General features: G+C 36.6%; 1 protein-coding gene across 1 annotated transcript in view; it reads right to left on the minus strand.

Annotated features, from left to right (window-relative positions):
• Nucleotides 1-16,895, minus strand: part of Trhde (thyrotropin-releasing hormone degrading enzyme) — a 404,767-nt gene that overhangs the window by 73,095 nt on the left and 314,777 nt on the right. The window contains 2 exon segments of the mRNA NM_001108991.2: nucleotides 14,983-15,038; nucleotides 15,150-15,283. Of these exon segments, the coding sequence (NP_001102461.1) occupies nucleotides 14,983-15,038; nucleotides 15,150-15,283 (190 nt within the window).

Here is a 16,895-nt window from a genome sequence, read left to right on the forward strand (position 1 = left end):
GATATAGATCGCTCCTGAGAGACACAGCCAGAATACAGCAAAACAGAGGCGAATGCCAGCAGCAAACCACTGAACTGAGAATAGGACCCCCGTTGAAGGAATCAGAGAAAGAACTGGAAGAGCTTGAAGGGGCTCGAGACCCCATATGTACAACAATGCCAAGCAACCAGAGCTTCCAGGGACTAAGCCACTACCTAAAGACTATACATGGACTGACCCTGGACTCTGACCCCATAGGTAGCAATGAATATCCTAGTAATAGCACCAGTGGAAGGGGAAGCCCTGGGTCCTGCTAAGACTGAACCCCCAGTGAACTAGACTGTGGGGGGGAGGGCGGCAATGGGGGGAGGGTTGGGAGGGGAACACCCATAAGGAAGGGGAGGGGGGAGGGGGATATTTGCCCAGATACCGGGAAAGGGAATAACACTTGAAATGTATATAAGAAATACTCGTTAATAAAAAAAAAAAGCAAAATAGAACAAAAGGAGGATTGGAAACACATCTCATTGACAGTACACTCCCCTAGCATGGGCAAAGTCTTGGTTTCCATTCTCATCAAAGTAAGTTAAATGACATCACATACATAGTTTATCTCATTAAAAATACAAAGGTGGAAGAGACTAACAAGACCTTACATGAAAGGTCTAAGAATAGGAAAAGGAAACATAAGTTAAAATACTTAACCAAGCAACAAGATGTGCCACGGGCATGGATGTTATTAAAATGACAATATTTTTCCAAATTGATTTACAGTCTCAAAGCAATCTCAACCAAAATCCTTAAAGACTTTAAGATACCATGCTATTGGCATAATGATAGATGCACTCAACACAGCAGTTTATAGAGTCAAAAATAGATTCACAATTTATATGATCCATTGATTTTTACAAAGTTGCTGTGGAAAGTCAATGGGAAAAGAAAGTTTTCTTTCTCGAAATTACATGAAGAAAATCTACATGAAAAGAAATAGCCCTTACTTTTGCCCTATGGAAAATACAAAATGAACGAAATAAGTATCATTGTCTCACACAGGAACATCAATATGATCGAGCTTGTGGAGGGAAAAGAGAAGAGAAACTCTAAATTCTGGGTTTGGTACAGATAACTTCAGATGGACAGAACCAGAAGAACAAAGGGAAAAAATGTAAGTATGCTGTCATCAACATTATACGAGTTCAATATTGAAAGAGAAGAAAATAAAAACAATAAGCTTTCGAATGAGGAGGAAAGTTGTCAAAAATAAGTATCATAAAAGGGCATGTCTCAGGGAATTTAAAGGAATTTTACGCTTAAGAAGTACAATATAAATTATAAATGTTGACAAAGATTAAAGTAAATCAAATCTTTCTCTACAAAAGAAGATTAATATCAGATTATGTATACTAAGAAAGGCTTACCATCATTGATCATCAAAGAATGGTAATCTGATAATAGTAAGATGTATTTGATATACAATGAAGTCATAACTATTGAAAAATGGACACTACCAAGTGTTGCCAAGGACAGAAAACAGCCAGGATGGTTGAGCTTGATCTTTCGAATGTAGAACGGTTCAACCATTTATAAAACACTATGGTCACATTTACCGTATAATACAGGCAATCTTCTAGGTAGTTACTAAAAGAAAACATATATCCTTATCAAATACTTGTACAAATCTTCATAGTATCATTATTTGTTATATTATAAATCAGAAGTAACACAATGTGCACCAAATAGTAAAAATATAATGCACCATAATATATTAAAGAGGTAAGAAAAGTAATCCATCAAATGAATGACCTATTCAAAAGATAGCAGTTTGGATAAATTCCCCAAATAGAAGTCAAACAAATCTATTTATTATAAGCACCATGAAGTTTTTCATAAAAATCTTGGCGAAAAAGGCAAAAAAGAAAAATAAAACAGGAACTGAATTTAATTGTTGCCTAAGGTTAGAAGGAAGGAAGAACTTTTAAATTGGTAGTGAAAAAACCATTTAGGAGAAAGGAAGTATATTTCATCTGTGGAGACATTTATGCATATATCTATTATATAATATATATACATATGTGTAGAAATTTATTGATATTATTGTATAGAGTTTATATTTACATTTTTAATTTTCTGTTATATATTATGATTGTTTTGCCTGCATGTGCGCCATTTGCACACCTCATACCTATTTAGGTCAGAAGCAGACATCAGATGCCTGGAGCTGGAGTTATGAATAGTTATGTTCTGAGAATCAAGCCCAAGTCATCTGCAAGGACAGGAGCCTTGACCATTAAGTCATCTTTCTAGCTCCCAACAAGTGATCTTACTAAGTAACAATTACAAGAATGAAAAGCTATGAATGTGAGCATGGACAGGAGGAGAATATGTGAAGGATTTGAGGAAGAAAATAAAAAGAGTGGATGCCATTTTTAATAGGTCATTTGGAATTACTATTTCTGTTCTTTATATCTTTATATTTGAATGTCTGTGTTTCAATAGGTTAAAAAGCTCTCGTATATCAGAAAGGTGTTGCTTACTGATTTGCATGACAGAATTTGCCATTTCCAAATTATTGTTACTAACGAGCACCAACATTAAAAGAAAACCCCTCAAACCATTAAAGACACCATGAAGTACTCTTCATTCCTGTCACTGATTCTCTGGCTCCCATTAGGTAATGATGCGCTCAAACCACTTACCTGTACAGGATAAGAACAGGACCATTTGTTTTACTATCATGTACTTACTTTAAAAATAGATTAACTTACCTACAGGGAAAAATGGATGTCACAGGATGATAGCAATCACAAACCAAGTAAATAAATACTGAGAGATTGTCTCACTTGCTTCTTTGCTTTGTTGAAGTGATAAGAAATCAAGCAAAAAGAGGAGAAAGTATATATATTTCTCTCTACTTCTCTTTCAACATGACTTACTCTTGAAGGAAGTGAATATTTGAGAATGCTGATAGCGCTTGTATTTTATATTGTTGCACATGATTGATATAATTCAAGGGTATAATTCTTTGCTCTCAGTATCTACCTTGTAGTAAGAAAAATGGATTTATTTCAATAAAATATCAAGTTATGAACTCCTGGCTTTTAAAAATGACAAAATAATATTTTGAGGCCAAATATAGTTATTTCATCTTAACATTCAATGCATATGATAGCTCTATGAACCCCGCACTCTTACCTTAGGACTCATGTATGTGTCACCTGTCCATCATCTAGTCATAGCATCTCCCTGATATCTATGTTCTGATTCCAAAGGGCCCAGCAGAGGTTCTTAGATTCCAGCTTAGTTGCTCTTAGAGCTTTCAATTGTGTCTAAATGGTTTGTCCTAGTCATTTTAGGTTTTACTAATCTGATGTTTTCTTACATCCAAACCCACCTACTTCTCTGGTACTCAATTTCATATATGAGAACTTCTGAAATATGACACACAGAAGAGCTCAAATTGCATGCAATTAAAGAAGAGCATCATGGATTTCAAAACACCTCCCAGGGATTTGAGACTTGGCCCATAAGCAAAGGTTTGTACTTTTGTTTTTGCCACAAAACTGTGGGACTAATTCTCTTTTCTTTTTCCCTCTATTGCAGTTACCACCTTTTCATATTTTCTTGAAAATTATGTGAAACGTTTATTTTTTCATCATCTTTGTTATGGATGCATTTCTACATTATGCAAAAAGTCCAATTGATAGTAATTTGATCTGATGAGTTCTGGAGGAATACTATAAACAGTGTTTGATGTTATTTTTGGCAGTTTGGCATGCTGCCTAAGGAAGATAATTAGACAAAAGGCATCTATGAACATCTGAATGTTGTATAAAACACAATTCAAATCAGTAAATGGTCACCCTAACTAAAATCCCATATTAATAACATTTGAAAACTTGTTGGAGAAATGAAAGCATTTCAAGATAAGCACGAACTAAGGCAATTCATGACCATCAAGTTTTCTCTACAGGATTGCTACGGAAAGAAAAGTAAGAAGCAAGGGTCTTAATCATGAGAGCACATGAAAGAATAAATTTCATGGCAAATGTAAAAGCAAAGAGAGATAAGCAGTGATCCATCAAGTCCAACAGAGCAAGCCACTGAATCTCTAAGGCTAATAGGGAAAAAAGAGAAGAGCCAACCATAATCCAATCAAGCAGAAAAAAGAACCAACCAACCTAAAGCAATTAGCAAACCCCTCTAAAAGCAGCCTTCACTGCAAATAGAGCTTGAATGAATGATTAAAAAGATACAAACTTTATCAGAACACTTAGTGTGCTCACAAAAAAGGACCTATCATGACTATCCTCTGAAACACCGAACAAGCAGCTGAAAGAGTCAGATGCAGATATTTACACCCAACCAGTGAACAGAAGCTGCTGAGCCTTGTGGTTGAATTAGGGAGAAGCTGGAAGAAGCTGAGGAGGAGGGCAACCCTGCAGGAGGACCAGCAGTCTCAATTAACCAGAACTCCCGAGATCTCTCAGACACTGGACCACCAAGCAGGCAGCATACACCAGCTGATATAAAGCCCCCAACACATATCTAGCAGAGGACTGCTGGGTCTGGGTTCAGTCAGAGAAGATGTAAGAAACAGGAGGCCCCAGAGAGTGAGGAGGTCAGATGGGATGGGGGTAGAGGGTGGGAACATCCTTATGGAGACAGGGGTTGGGGAGGAGATATGGGATGTGGAACAGTCAGAGGGTGGACCGGGAGTGGGATAAAATCTGGATGTAAAAGAAAGATTAAATAAAAAAATTGTTTTAAAAAAGATGCAGAGCATTTTGGTTAAAAGTCTAGATTTATTGTCTCTAGGAAACAAATTTCTCTAACAAAGACTGAGAATAAAAAAAAATGTAAGTTAATATGCCAAGCATATAGAAGCTGCAACAACTTATTGTAGGCATTTGTGGTGATTTGCATATGCTTAGCTCATGGGGAGTGGCACTTGTTAGAATAGGTGAGGTTTGTTGGAAGAAGTGTGTCACTGTAGAGGTGGGCTTTGAGGCCTTCTAGTGCTTATTTTCTGTCCAGTACGGAGGAGACTTTCCTCCTGACTGCCTCCTGAAGAGAATATCTCCTGGCGGCCTTCTGATCAAGATAGAGAACTTCCAACATTGTGTCTGTCTGCACACAGCCATGTTTCCTACCATGATGGATAAAAGTTGCCTTGGTCATGGTATGTCTTCACAGCAATAAAAACTTAACTAAGACAATTTTCTGCCATAAGAATAAATAGACCGAACAAAATTATTGCAAGACAAGAAGATCATTACATGTTAATAAAGGGAAAATGATTGAGAAAATATAACAATTATATAATTCTCTAGAGCTCTATCAGTCTATGGGTCCTTTTGAACTTTTCTAGTTTCTGCCATTGCTCCATATTATAGACTAATATATAAAGATTCTGAGGTGCGAATCACAAATAAGAGAGAACATACGATTTTTGTCTCTTGGGCTTGCTTTACCTACCTTGGTACACCATTTTCAGCTTCCAATTGTTTACCTTCAAGTTTTGTGTTTTCATGTTTTTATAGCTGAATATCCATACTGAATGTCCATAGTGTATATGTAGCATATTTTCATTATTCATTCATCAAATTAGGAAATTTGGTTGTTTCTATTCCCTAGCTATTGTGAATAGAAAAGCGATGAGCACGGCTGGCTAGGTATCAGTTGTGTGGGTTAACTAACAGGGGTCAAGTGGGACTCAATGCCCCCTCAATGGTAGGCAATTACTGTCTGCTACTGTGAGTAAGCAATGGCCCTCACAGTTATAGGTTTTTAAAGAAGACCTTATTGTTACTACTTTTCTAAATATATTATATATATTATATACATATATATTATGTATATTATTTGAGAACAAGGAGAGAGGAGACAGGGATAGCAATATGGCAATAAAGTTAGATATGTGGAGAGGGAGGTTGACTTGAGGGAGGGAAAATTCAAGATTGAAATATAGTGTATGAAAAATAATTTTTAATTTTAAAATATGTAGTAAGGTGGTAAAAAGTTACGTTCCTGGGCAAAATGTCAAAAAGAACCTATTTAAGTTTTGTGTACATGATGTCCACCTAAACAGGTCCATTTTCTTCTTGGAAAAACAAGATTTTCCTGTTTTTGAGTGGATTCCTATTAAACGTTGCACTTTATGCTGAATGCTCACAGCTTCCATTGTTTCTGTCAGAAGAGGAACAAGTATGCTTTACCTGTTCTATTTTCTCTAAGTCAGTGCCAGGATACTTTCAAGTGTTTGGGACAGCCCAGGAAAAAAACGCACATGCAGAATGAAATCAATGAGTATGTGAAAAGCAAGCCAAATTGCTACAAATAAAGATCATGCATTATCTTATTCTGGCGTGCAGTCTACATCTGAGGATAGCAGGGCATAGAACAGAAGTAGTCTTTCTAAGGTCTGCTAATTAGTTATGGCAGGCCAGTACATATGTGGTCTACTTTAATCCTCATAAAAATTGCTAATCAAACTGTCAGTAATTCATAGAGTGAGAACTCCAATTTTGTGTATCTTGATAGCCAAGGTTCTTGCTAATTAGGAAGAGAAATTGAATTAAAAGGCATGGGTGAGTGTTCAAAATATATGACAAAAGGAAAAAGACAGGCAGCAGAAAGATTCTAGAATGCATAGATTAATAAATGTGTGTTTGCAATATAGAAAGATATAATACTGTAGTCCTAACCAAGTAAACAGTCACGAGCTATAGTCAAGATATTGAAGCCCAAGATGCTTATTTTCAGGTTGCTGAAGGTGGTTGTAGCAGACACTGTGCACAAGCACATACTTCCTTAGGAAGTGTCTTATACCAGTTTCCTCTGAGATTAAAGCATTCCACCAAGAAACAACTCAAAATAGTTTTAGGATGTCCCTGAACCTGACCAGATTCACTAGGCCCTTCCCTACCAGAGTAAAGTGTTTGTGTGTGTGTGTGTGTGTGTGTGTGTGTGTGTGTGTGTGTGTGTACTGCATCTTTGCAGGAAAAGTTAGTCACAGAACTGGAGGTGATAGGCAGGACCATGAACTACAGCAAGGAGATCAAAGTTCCTAAAATGTGAACTCCATTTTAAATCTATATTTATTTGAACATAGAGGCAATATACTACTATTTTTAAACTATTATTTCAGGGCTGGAAACAGCTGACTTCTTGGATTGTTTGTCACATTGTAATTATCATATGTATTTATCTTGTAATTTAGCTATTATATTTTTATTTGTCTGCCAGACATATATTGACTACTCATGGAGTTCTGGTACTCTGAAGGATCAGTTTGTAGCCTTGCCTTTGAATAAAGATATAAAATAAAAGGTTAAATTCAAACGCTTCATATAATATTCTTGATTTACTTTTTTCAAATGGAACGGAGTGGAGTAAGCATAGATTACTTGGTACATTAATCCAATTTTAATAACCAAACCATTGGTATCTCTGGCAAACCTGCAAAACAAGGCGACAGTCATTTATTTCAAGAATGGATTAATATTTGAAGATGTACATAATGTTAAAATATAACATCAATTCATAGTAATAAAAGCAGTGCAATGAGATGTATGGGGCAAGGTGAAATTGAAGATTACATGAGGCCATGCCTCCATAGGTCTCCATAGCACCATCAAGGAAGCTAACTCAACTGAGAAGCTGTCTCTAGGTGGATAGCTAGAGACACCAAGATTTGCCATAAATATGTCCCTATCAAACCATGAATACCAGTGCAATTACTTTCTAATGAGATCCTCAGAGCTTGAAGAACCTGACAAATCCTTTCAAAAGTATGGTAAGTAGAAGGTGAATCCCCATTGCTGAAGACACTATGCACTTCAGGCATGGCATAGCATCCAGGGGACCCTGAGCTGGAATTGAACTGAAAATCTCCTCCCTGAAGATGAGATTTCATAGTCCCAAAACCGCTATGCAAGCTTCCAAGGGAAGGAAGCCACCAGCAGCACCCCCTACTTATGATACCTAGACCAAGAACTACCAGCATGACACAATTATACTAAGAGTGTAATAGTAGGATGGATACTTTAACAGTAACCTATAGCTCTCTAATTAGACATGAGACCCATTCCACAATGCCTGGCATTGGAAACCTAGCCAGCTACCCAGGACCAGTGAAGTCATGGATCTTCCATGAAGTCATGAAAGGAGAACCTACAACTAGCACTTTATTAAAAAAAACAATCCCTAGATAAATTGTCAATATTTGTCCCTACATCCACAGATAAGTGTAGTTCTCTGCACTCATAAAGAAACTTTTTTGTTTGCAAGAGATAGAGGTCATTACAGAAAACCACAATAAGCCAAAATGCAGAGTTGTGGAGCACAGTCCCAGTAGATACACAACTCCTACACCAAAGGCTCAGGGGTTATTGCATAATAGAGTGCAGAAAGAATCTAAGAACCAGAGGAAAGGGGAGCTTCCTGTGAGACTGTGTCACCTAGGAATGTTAGAAGCTACACCCAGTGTCTCAGTCAGGGTTTCTACTCCTGCACAAACATCACAACCAAGAAGCAAGCTGGGGAGGAAAGGGTTTATTCAGCTTACACTTCCACATTGCTGTTCATCACCAAAGGAAGTCAGGACTGGAACTCAAGCAGGTCAGGAAGCAGGAGCTGATGCAGAGGCCATGGAGGGATGTTTCTTAATGGCTTGCTTCCCCTGGCTTGCTCAGCTTGCTCTCTTATAGAACCCAAGTCTATCAGCCCAAGGATGACAACACCCACAAGGGGCCCTCCCACCCTTGATCACTCATTGAGAAAATGCCTTACAGCTGGATCTCATGGAGGCATTTCCTAGGGAGGCTCCTTTCTCTGTGATAACTCCAGCTTGTGTCGAGTTGACACACAAAACCAACCAGTACACTCAGAAGCTCTAATCATGAGCTGAATCAGGTGGAACCCAGAAGGCATACTAAAGTGAATGCTTTAAAGTGAGGCTCAGGAGGCCTCAACCCTCCACCAAAAACTACAGCCAGTTAAAGAATGCCAAAGACTGGAGAAATAGCCTTTTGTAGCAAAGAGGACAACAATCGCTTATCCACTATCAAGTGGTCAGTTCTGAAAACACACACATAAAAATAATGTTGTACAGACTGAACAGGTTGCATTTGTGTGTTTAAGAACACCACACACACACACACACACACACACACACACACACACACACACACCAATAATTACTGAAAAAAAATAGTTGATTAATTTGAAAGAGAGAAAAGAGGGATAGATGGGAATGTCTGAAGATAGGAACTGCAAGGAGAAACTAACGTGATTATATTATAATCTTAAAAACTCCAAAAATTAAATTAAAAATGTCAATTGCCAAAAGCTTAGCAAGACAAAAATCAATCTTTTTTCCTATTAAAAATTCACCTTTAAGAAGTCATCTTACAAATCTATTCAAGTAAATATGGTATAAATGATCATGTGGGGCAAATATACCTGAATAAATCACAAAAGAAAAAAATATGTATTTCAATTTTTTGAAAATTTCCAGAAGAGTCTATGAACTGAAGTCCATGAATTGAACTACCAAGGTTAGTTTTTAAAACACTTAGGGAATCAGTGGGATTGAGAGTTTGCGTCATACAAACCCAGGGAGTACAACTATACAGGGAATAACTAGAGAAAGCACGTGATATAAAATTATAATATTACTTTTAATTCATGAGCTACTGAAGAACACAGGTACACAGACTTTTTCAAATATGATTGCAGTACAGTTTGGAAACCCAGACTAATGGTTATCAAAAAAAAGTATGCTTAAATGAAAAAATAATGTGATCTACCAGACATCTACCCAGTTTTATTTTTAAAATTATGAGAACAAGCTGTTTGCTATGAAAATGAATCAAATCAAGAATTGATGTCAAAATTTCTCCCTTCTGCTTTCTACTCAACACTTGCAGGCATTAGACATTAATATTAAAACATTCTCTCCTACAGAGCTGAAACACAAATTTGGCGTGGGAAGGTTACTAATTTGCTTCTGATTCAATGCAACGTGATATAAAAATCTGTAGGAAAGATGCCATCTCAAGAGCCACTAGGCCACCCACCCTTTATTCCTCCGGAGATGGCTCTGTCTCACAAGTGCCAGGTACAATACCTCTCATAAATCCTTATCCCAAGGACAACATCTGTGGCTCCACCCTCAACAAGTTTCTGCAGACAGCTCAAAGGAATATGTTAACCCATTCTCTAACCTTGAGCTAACCAGCAATTGTCTGGAGAAATAGAACAGAGTTACTGGAAAAATCCAGAAATACAGTCATTTTACTGCATTATAATAGAAAGAAAATGGAAGATTCCCAGCTTATTACAGTAAAATGTCCTGAAAATGCTTTCAGACTATTTTCAACATTTATCTCTGATGAAGGGTTGCAAAAAAAATTAGAGACCCTTTGGATATAGATCTTTAAATAAATGCATGCAGAAAGGTCTGAAACAGCTTCCAGGGACTAAGCCAGTACCCAAAGACTATACATGGACTGACCCTGGACTCTGACCTCATAGGTAGCAATGAATATCCTAGTAAGAGCACCAGTGGAAGGGGAAGCCCTGGGTCCTGCCAAGACTGAACCCACAGTGAACGTGATTGTTGGGGAGAGGGTGGTAATGGGGGGAGGATGGGGAGGGGAACAGCCAGAGCGAAGGGGAGGGGTAGGGGTTAGGGAGATCTTAGCCAGGAAACCGGGAAGGGGAATAACAATCGAAATGTAAATAAGAAATACTCAAGTTAATAAAGATTTAAAAAAAAAGAAAAAGAAGAAAAGAAAAAGAAAGGTCTGAAACAAGCAGACTTTGAGGTGACTCTCTCCTGTGACTCAAGATGTGCATTGCCAGCTGCAGATGACAAATAGATAATTAGAGTTCCCAGCCTGGGGATGTGAAAGATGTGATCTTTTGGGGATGACCACAAAGCTCAGAAAAAGAAAAGATTCGCTGGACTCACCAGTCACAATATGGAAATCTCCACAGTGAAGAAGGCTGGGAGATGCTGGTGAAGCAATTTCAGAAACTTTTCTTCAGTGAAGAGGACCAGAAGCATATGGCCAAGAATCAACCTTGTTTTGTAATCAACAATTTTATCACTTTTAGGATTTATACATTTTTAATTCTTTTACACACACAACCCAGTGGTTTAATAGATAATTACTAACAGTAAATCTTACATGGATACTTCCCTCAAAAGAGTCTGCTGAAAAAGATAGGGATCTACCCTTGTCTCAGTGACCCGTAAATACAATAAATTGCATGTAGCCTGTCATTATTAATAACCCTAGCCAGGTATGGTCTTATATACTTTTCCTTCCTGTTCTTGGGAGGCAGAGGCAAGTAGATATCAGTGTGAGTTCACCATTAGCCTTGTCTATAAAGTAAGTTCTAAGACAGCCAGAGTTGTTACACAGAGTAATTCTATCTATCTATCTATCTATCTATCTATCTATCTATCTATCTATCTATCTATCTATCTATCTTTCTAATAAATACCTACCTATAACAGTTTAAGCATAGCTCTGAGAAGTGTTTATGCCAAAAGCAAACTCGTGGCAATCTGAATTCACAAAGCAGTGGATAGCAGAGGGATTCAGAGGGATTCAGGATCATTGACCAGGCTTGTCAAATCCCTGCACACCTGAGGAGGGATTCCTGTCATCTCCAAAGCAGAGTTGAAGGTGGTAACTAAGGTCCAGCCACGTTAGGTGTTTCCAGAAAAAGTTTCTAAACCTGTCCTTTTTCCCGTTACATTAAGAAAGGGCCACACAGCATATGTAAACAAGTATCTATGAAAGTAGGAAAAGCCATTACATCCTGTTGGTTCTCAGGGCAGTTTTACTTCTTCGAGATCGTGCTACTATTTACTGCAGTAAATGAAGAAATGATCAACACCTGTGTTACAGAAGAAACCTTAAACAGAGAACAAGCAAGAAGATGGAAAAGAGCCAACAACAACAACGAAAACCCACTTTTCAAGACGTTCTATTTAAAAAAGAAATGAAATTAGGATGTTTGAGTGGAGAAATATTTTAATATTTTCTGCAGTATGTGCCTCTAATTAAAAAGAAAGAAAGAAGGCAGTGTTGCCAAAATCCATGATGCTGGAAGCGTAAGGCTTCACCTAGGGACCAGAACAAAGAGAGGTAAAGAATACACCACCTGAGCAAAGTCTATGTCACATAATAAAACTCCACTTAATAGCTTATAAACCATAAACCTGTTTCTGGACTTCTTGAAATCCATCAAATGATTCCAAATGTATATAAAATGTGTGCTTTTGAAGAAGAAAAGTTTTTTATCATATGCCATTCTAAATCTAACCTAACTAAAACAATGTGGTGCCACTAAATAAAAGATAATAGTGATGATGTAATTGAAATCAAATCGATTCACTGCCATGACCATTTTTGTGAAGACAGAGATATTTCAAACAGGAAAAAGAAAATATTTTTAAGTAAATGGGGATGGAAAAATTAGTAAAAAATTAAGTAGTTTTATAGAAAAATAATAAGTCCCCTGTCATCCAATACATGCAAACAGATTAAGGAAAAATGCAAATGGAAAGATAAAGGAAAAACAAAATATAATATATAGAAAATGAGAATATTTTACTTTATGTATAAATGAAAGGTCATTTAATTATGAAATATCATGAATTTGCAAACAAATGCTACCGAAAGAAATAATACTCAAAACTTACTCAAAGTACACAAACAAAAATACTTCTGCTTGATACTATATATTTGCAATTTCTTCCTTTAGCTGATTAATTCACAGAAAGAAAGATACAGACAGTAGATGTGTAAGAAACAAAACACAACCTTTTAAACTGTAAATTAGTGTCTAAATATGTTTGAACTAGCAAGTTGTCAATTTTTAAATAATTACACATTTGCTATAATGGACGGTTTGAAGAAATTGGACTTTACATATGGTTGACAGTGGAACTTGACTGAGAAAGACTTGGTGACATACTTCTGGCCGTTTTTATTTCAAGGATATTGTACTTTTGCAGCCTCAAATTCCACTTACAGCAATCAACTCTATAAAACTCCAACTAAGCACAAAGAAAATTAGTCGAGGTTACTCACCAGAGGCTGCATCGTAAGGATTTGGAAATTATGGAAATCTCCCAGAATTTATTTTTATAAATGACTCAGGGGATGGAATAAATCTTTCTTCGTGGTTTTAAAATTTAACAGCATAAAGGTTTAGCAAGGGGAAATGTCTGGTATAATATATACCAAATAATCCAGATTTTACCTCTGAGGACGATAAAGCAATCATAGGTCGTAGATGTGGGGAAATTAAGTCTTAATGTGTTTTCTTTATTGTTCAAAATTATTTACATTAGAATGTACAGTGCATGACTTTTGCTTTGTTGTTTGTTTTTATTTTGAGAGAGAAGGTTGCTCTGTATCTCAGGTTTGTCTGGAACCTGGAACTCACCGTGTATTCCAGGCAAACCTAAACTCATTGTCATCCTCTGATTCAACCTCTCGAGTTCTGGGTTTGTAAAAATGCACTAGAACACTGGCTACAGTTCTATATACCTAAAATCATCACAGTTTAATAGTAGATTTCACAAAAATAGTGACATGTTACCAGATGAGTAAGTTCATTACTGTAATTCTGCACCAGACATTAAATTAAGCAACGATATCCACCAATAGGACAGCGAACACTCTCCTCTGTGTCTTGCAAGAACAACCAGGAATCAGTAAACACATACTGTGAAACAACAGCATGTCCTTAGTGTCCATGTAAACACAGACAAGCCTGTACTGAAGGCCAGAGACTAAATATTTCCACTCGTTCATTTACAGTTCAAGTGAACAATAACTCAAGTAGATGAGAAAGATTTGACAGAAAGGGACTCCATAAAGTGCATCAATTCACCCACATTGGAATTCGCGATCTCTACTCTGTTATTGTTGGGTATTCAACAACCCCACTCCCTACACACACACACACACACACACACACACACACACACACACACACACACACACACAGCAACAACAATCTCTTAAGTTGCTTGGCAGTTCAGTTTCTCTTCAATCAAAATAATTATCAAGTGCCCTGCATGCAATCTCATCATTTGGTAGATTGAAATGATACAGGGAAAGGAATATTTTTAGCATATGTAAAGAATTGAGATTTGAATGGGCACATAAACTATAAAGGCAGTTTCAGATCTCATGGATGAACTGATTCTTATTACTAACCTAAGCCTCGTGTTCACATGTGCACAAATATAAGTAATTAATAAATAAATGAATCACAGATTAGGAGAAATTTAGCAAACTATGATACAGTACAGAAAAATCTCAGGGGAGCACGCCTTTAATCCCAGCACTGAGGAAACAGAGGCAGGTGAATCTCTGTGAGCTCGGGACAGCTTAGAAAACACATCAAGTTCAAGGACAGCCAAGGCTACACAGAGAACCCTTATCTTGAACAAGCAAAAGAAAAAAAAGACCACTGTAAATCTAATTATGAAAGTCACTTAATAATTAATGCAATCAAACCTTTTGGAACATGATTGATATGCTGTGGAATATTTGCTTCTGTCTCTCAGTGTAAACTTTTCACAAATGAACAATATTCAAATACAGCTTTGAAGTAAAAAGCACCCTGGTATCTGTGAGGAATAATATTTCTAAGGCTTGGAGGTATTTTCTATCAAAAGTTTTATGTGGCTGCAATGGCCATTGTGTAGAATTCATTAATGAAGAGATTACAAGAATCTCCAGAGTTTTTAACTAAACTTGCAGTGGAATCGATTAAGCTTCTGCTGTCTTGGAAATATCCTATGGCTATTATTGACTTAGAGTTTGGGCCACTGAATATAATTCAAATACAAAAATATCGTCAGAAAGAGATTTACATATAAGTATGAATGTATAGTATAGAATTTAAATTCATGTGAAAAATCTCACAGGCATGGATTTTATTGTGGAGATCTCAAGGAAAACATACCTGGCCAGGCTGAAGGCATCATCAATCAGGCCTGCACGGTTACTGACAGAAAGTACCTATGAGTCCAGTTAGGAAAAAAGAAAGGATGAGGGTGGTAATTCTGATCATTAAAATGACAGGTGTTTACACTGCGAAACAGATAACTGAGAAGTAGATCAAGGATGTACCTCATGGTTCCTGATTAACTGATCGATCAGTAATCTCCAGTTCCTTAGGTCATAGTTGACTCTGAAGTAGCCAGTTTGATTGATGTTTCCAAGGATCCAGCTTCCTTTGTCTAAGTATGTTATTCTGTGATGTTCTGCAAGTAGCATTTGAGAGAAGTAGAGTTTTAATTTCTTAGAATTAAAAAGGGATAAAGTTTTTTTAAATACCAGAAAAAGCATTACTAATAATTTGAAGAAAATGTCACCCTAAAATGTAATTGAAACCCGTTCTTTAATTAATCCCCTCATTTAAAATTGAGCAGAAAATGTTTATTTTGTTATTCATTATTAAACCAATTAGTCAGTTTTTCATAATTAACAATTTCGTTTCTGACAAAACCCTTTTTCTATACGCAGTTTCTGTACTTGAAGTAAACATCACTTAGAATTCTCCGACTAGATTCATGTGGCTTTTAATTGGATCGTATGTGGGTATTTGCAGCTAGAACAAACGAAGTCTTTAGACATATATCCTATTAGTTTTACCCAGGAAGAAAGTGATAGAAGAAACAATAGTGCTTTATTTATCTGAAAGTCATTCTTGCATCTGGCTTTTACTCATGTCTTTTGTAGGAGTGCAAATAAATAGATAGCAGACTTGGCCAAACCATCAATAATGATATAATTCAAGAGAACCTGATCTGCTCAAGACTCCAACAGCTCCATATAGAATTAAAAATAAGGAGAACGCATGCTTCATAAAGGGAAAATCTGAACTTCTGTTCATGAAATACTTCAATTAACAAAGACCAGGAAATACATTATAATTTCATACATATTTAATATTTAACTTTTTCAAATGAGGCGTAAAACTACTTCCACTGTGTACAGTCACCTACCGCGGCTTTCCCAAAACAAACATCATTCACAATTGTAATAATTTTTCTGTTGAACTCCAGGACTTATTCCTGACAGAATTTGCACAGTGAAGTTGAATTAAAATTTGCATTCGTACACAGAGACAGTTTGGAGTGCAGATGGGGAAAAAAACACTAGAAAACAAAAACATACTGGTATGTTTTAATTTCTATGGCTCAAAACCATAATTTTTATCAAGATTTCACGGGCACATTAGAAGAAAGGAAACGTGTGTAATCCTTTAAGAGAGGGAGGTATAAATTACTGTCAAGTAAAGAGTACACAGGGAAAGATTGCATGACACAGACTAATTAATCCAATGTATATTGCAGGCTAGAATTTTTCAAAACTCAGGCATACAACAAAAATGTAACTTAATCCCATATTTATACTCTAAGTCTGCTGTGGTCACAGGGTCCAGAGAGAACCTACTGTCGTTTTGCTAAATGGCATGTTGTCAATTTGCCTTCCAAATGCTTATTCTCCTACCCATAAAGTCAGGTCTCCCCACTTTCATCAGAAGGTTTCTTTTTGTAGAAGATATTTTTGACAAGCTAAAGTAACATAACAAAAAGAGGCTTTAAATAATTATGTCTGAACTGGGAAAATTAAATCTTAAGTGTTGAAGATAGTGTTTTTCCTAAGTAATCCTGGTTGCCTTCAAATGTTCAAAACTTTTAAAAATTATTTCTTTTAGTTTTTGAACTTATTATATAATTATATGATTTCCCCGTCCATTTCCTTTACCGAAGTCACTCATGACCCCAACCCCCTGCCTTGCTCTCTTTAAAATGCATGGCCTCTTTTACACTAAATGCCGTTACACACATACATGGAAATGAACATTCT

This window comes from Rattus norvegicus, chromosome 7, assembly GCF_021556685.1.
Source record: "Rattus norvegicus strain SHRSP/BbbUtx chromosome 7, alternate assembly SHRSP_T2T, whole genome shotgun sequence".
NCBI lineage: Eukaryota > Metazoa > Chordata > Mammalia > Rodentia > Muridae > Rattus > Rattus norvegicus.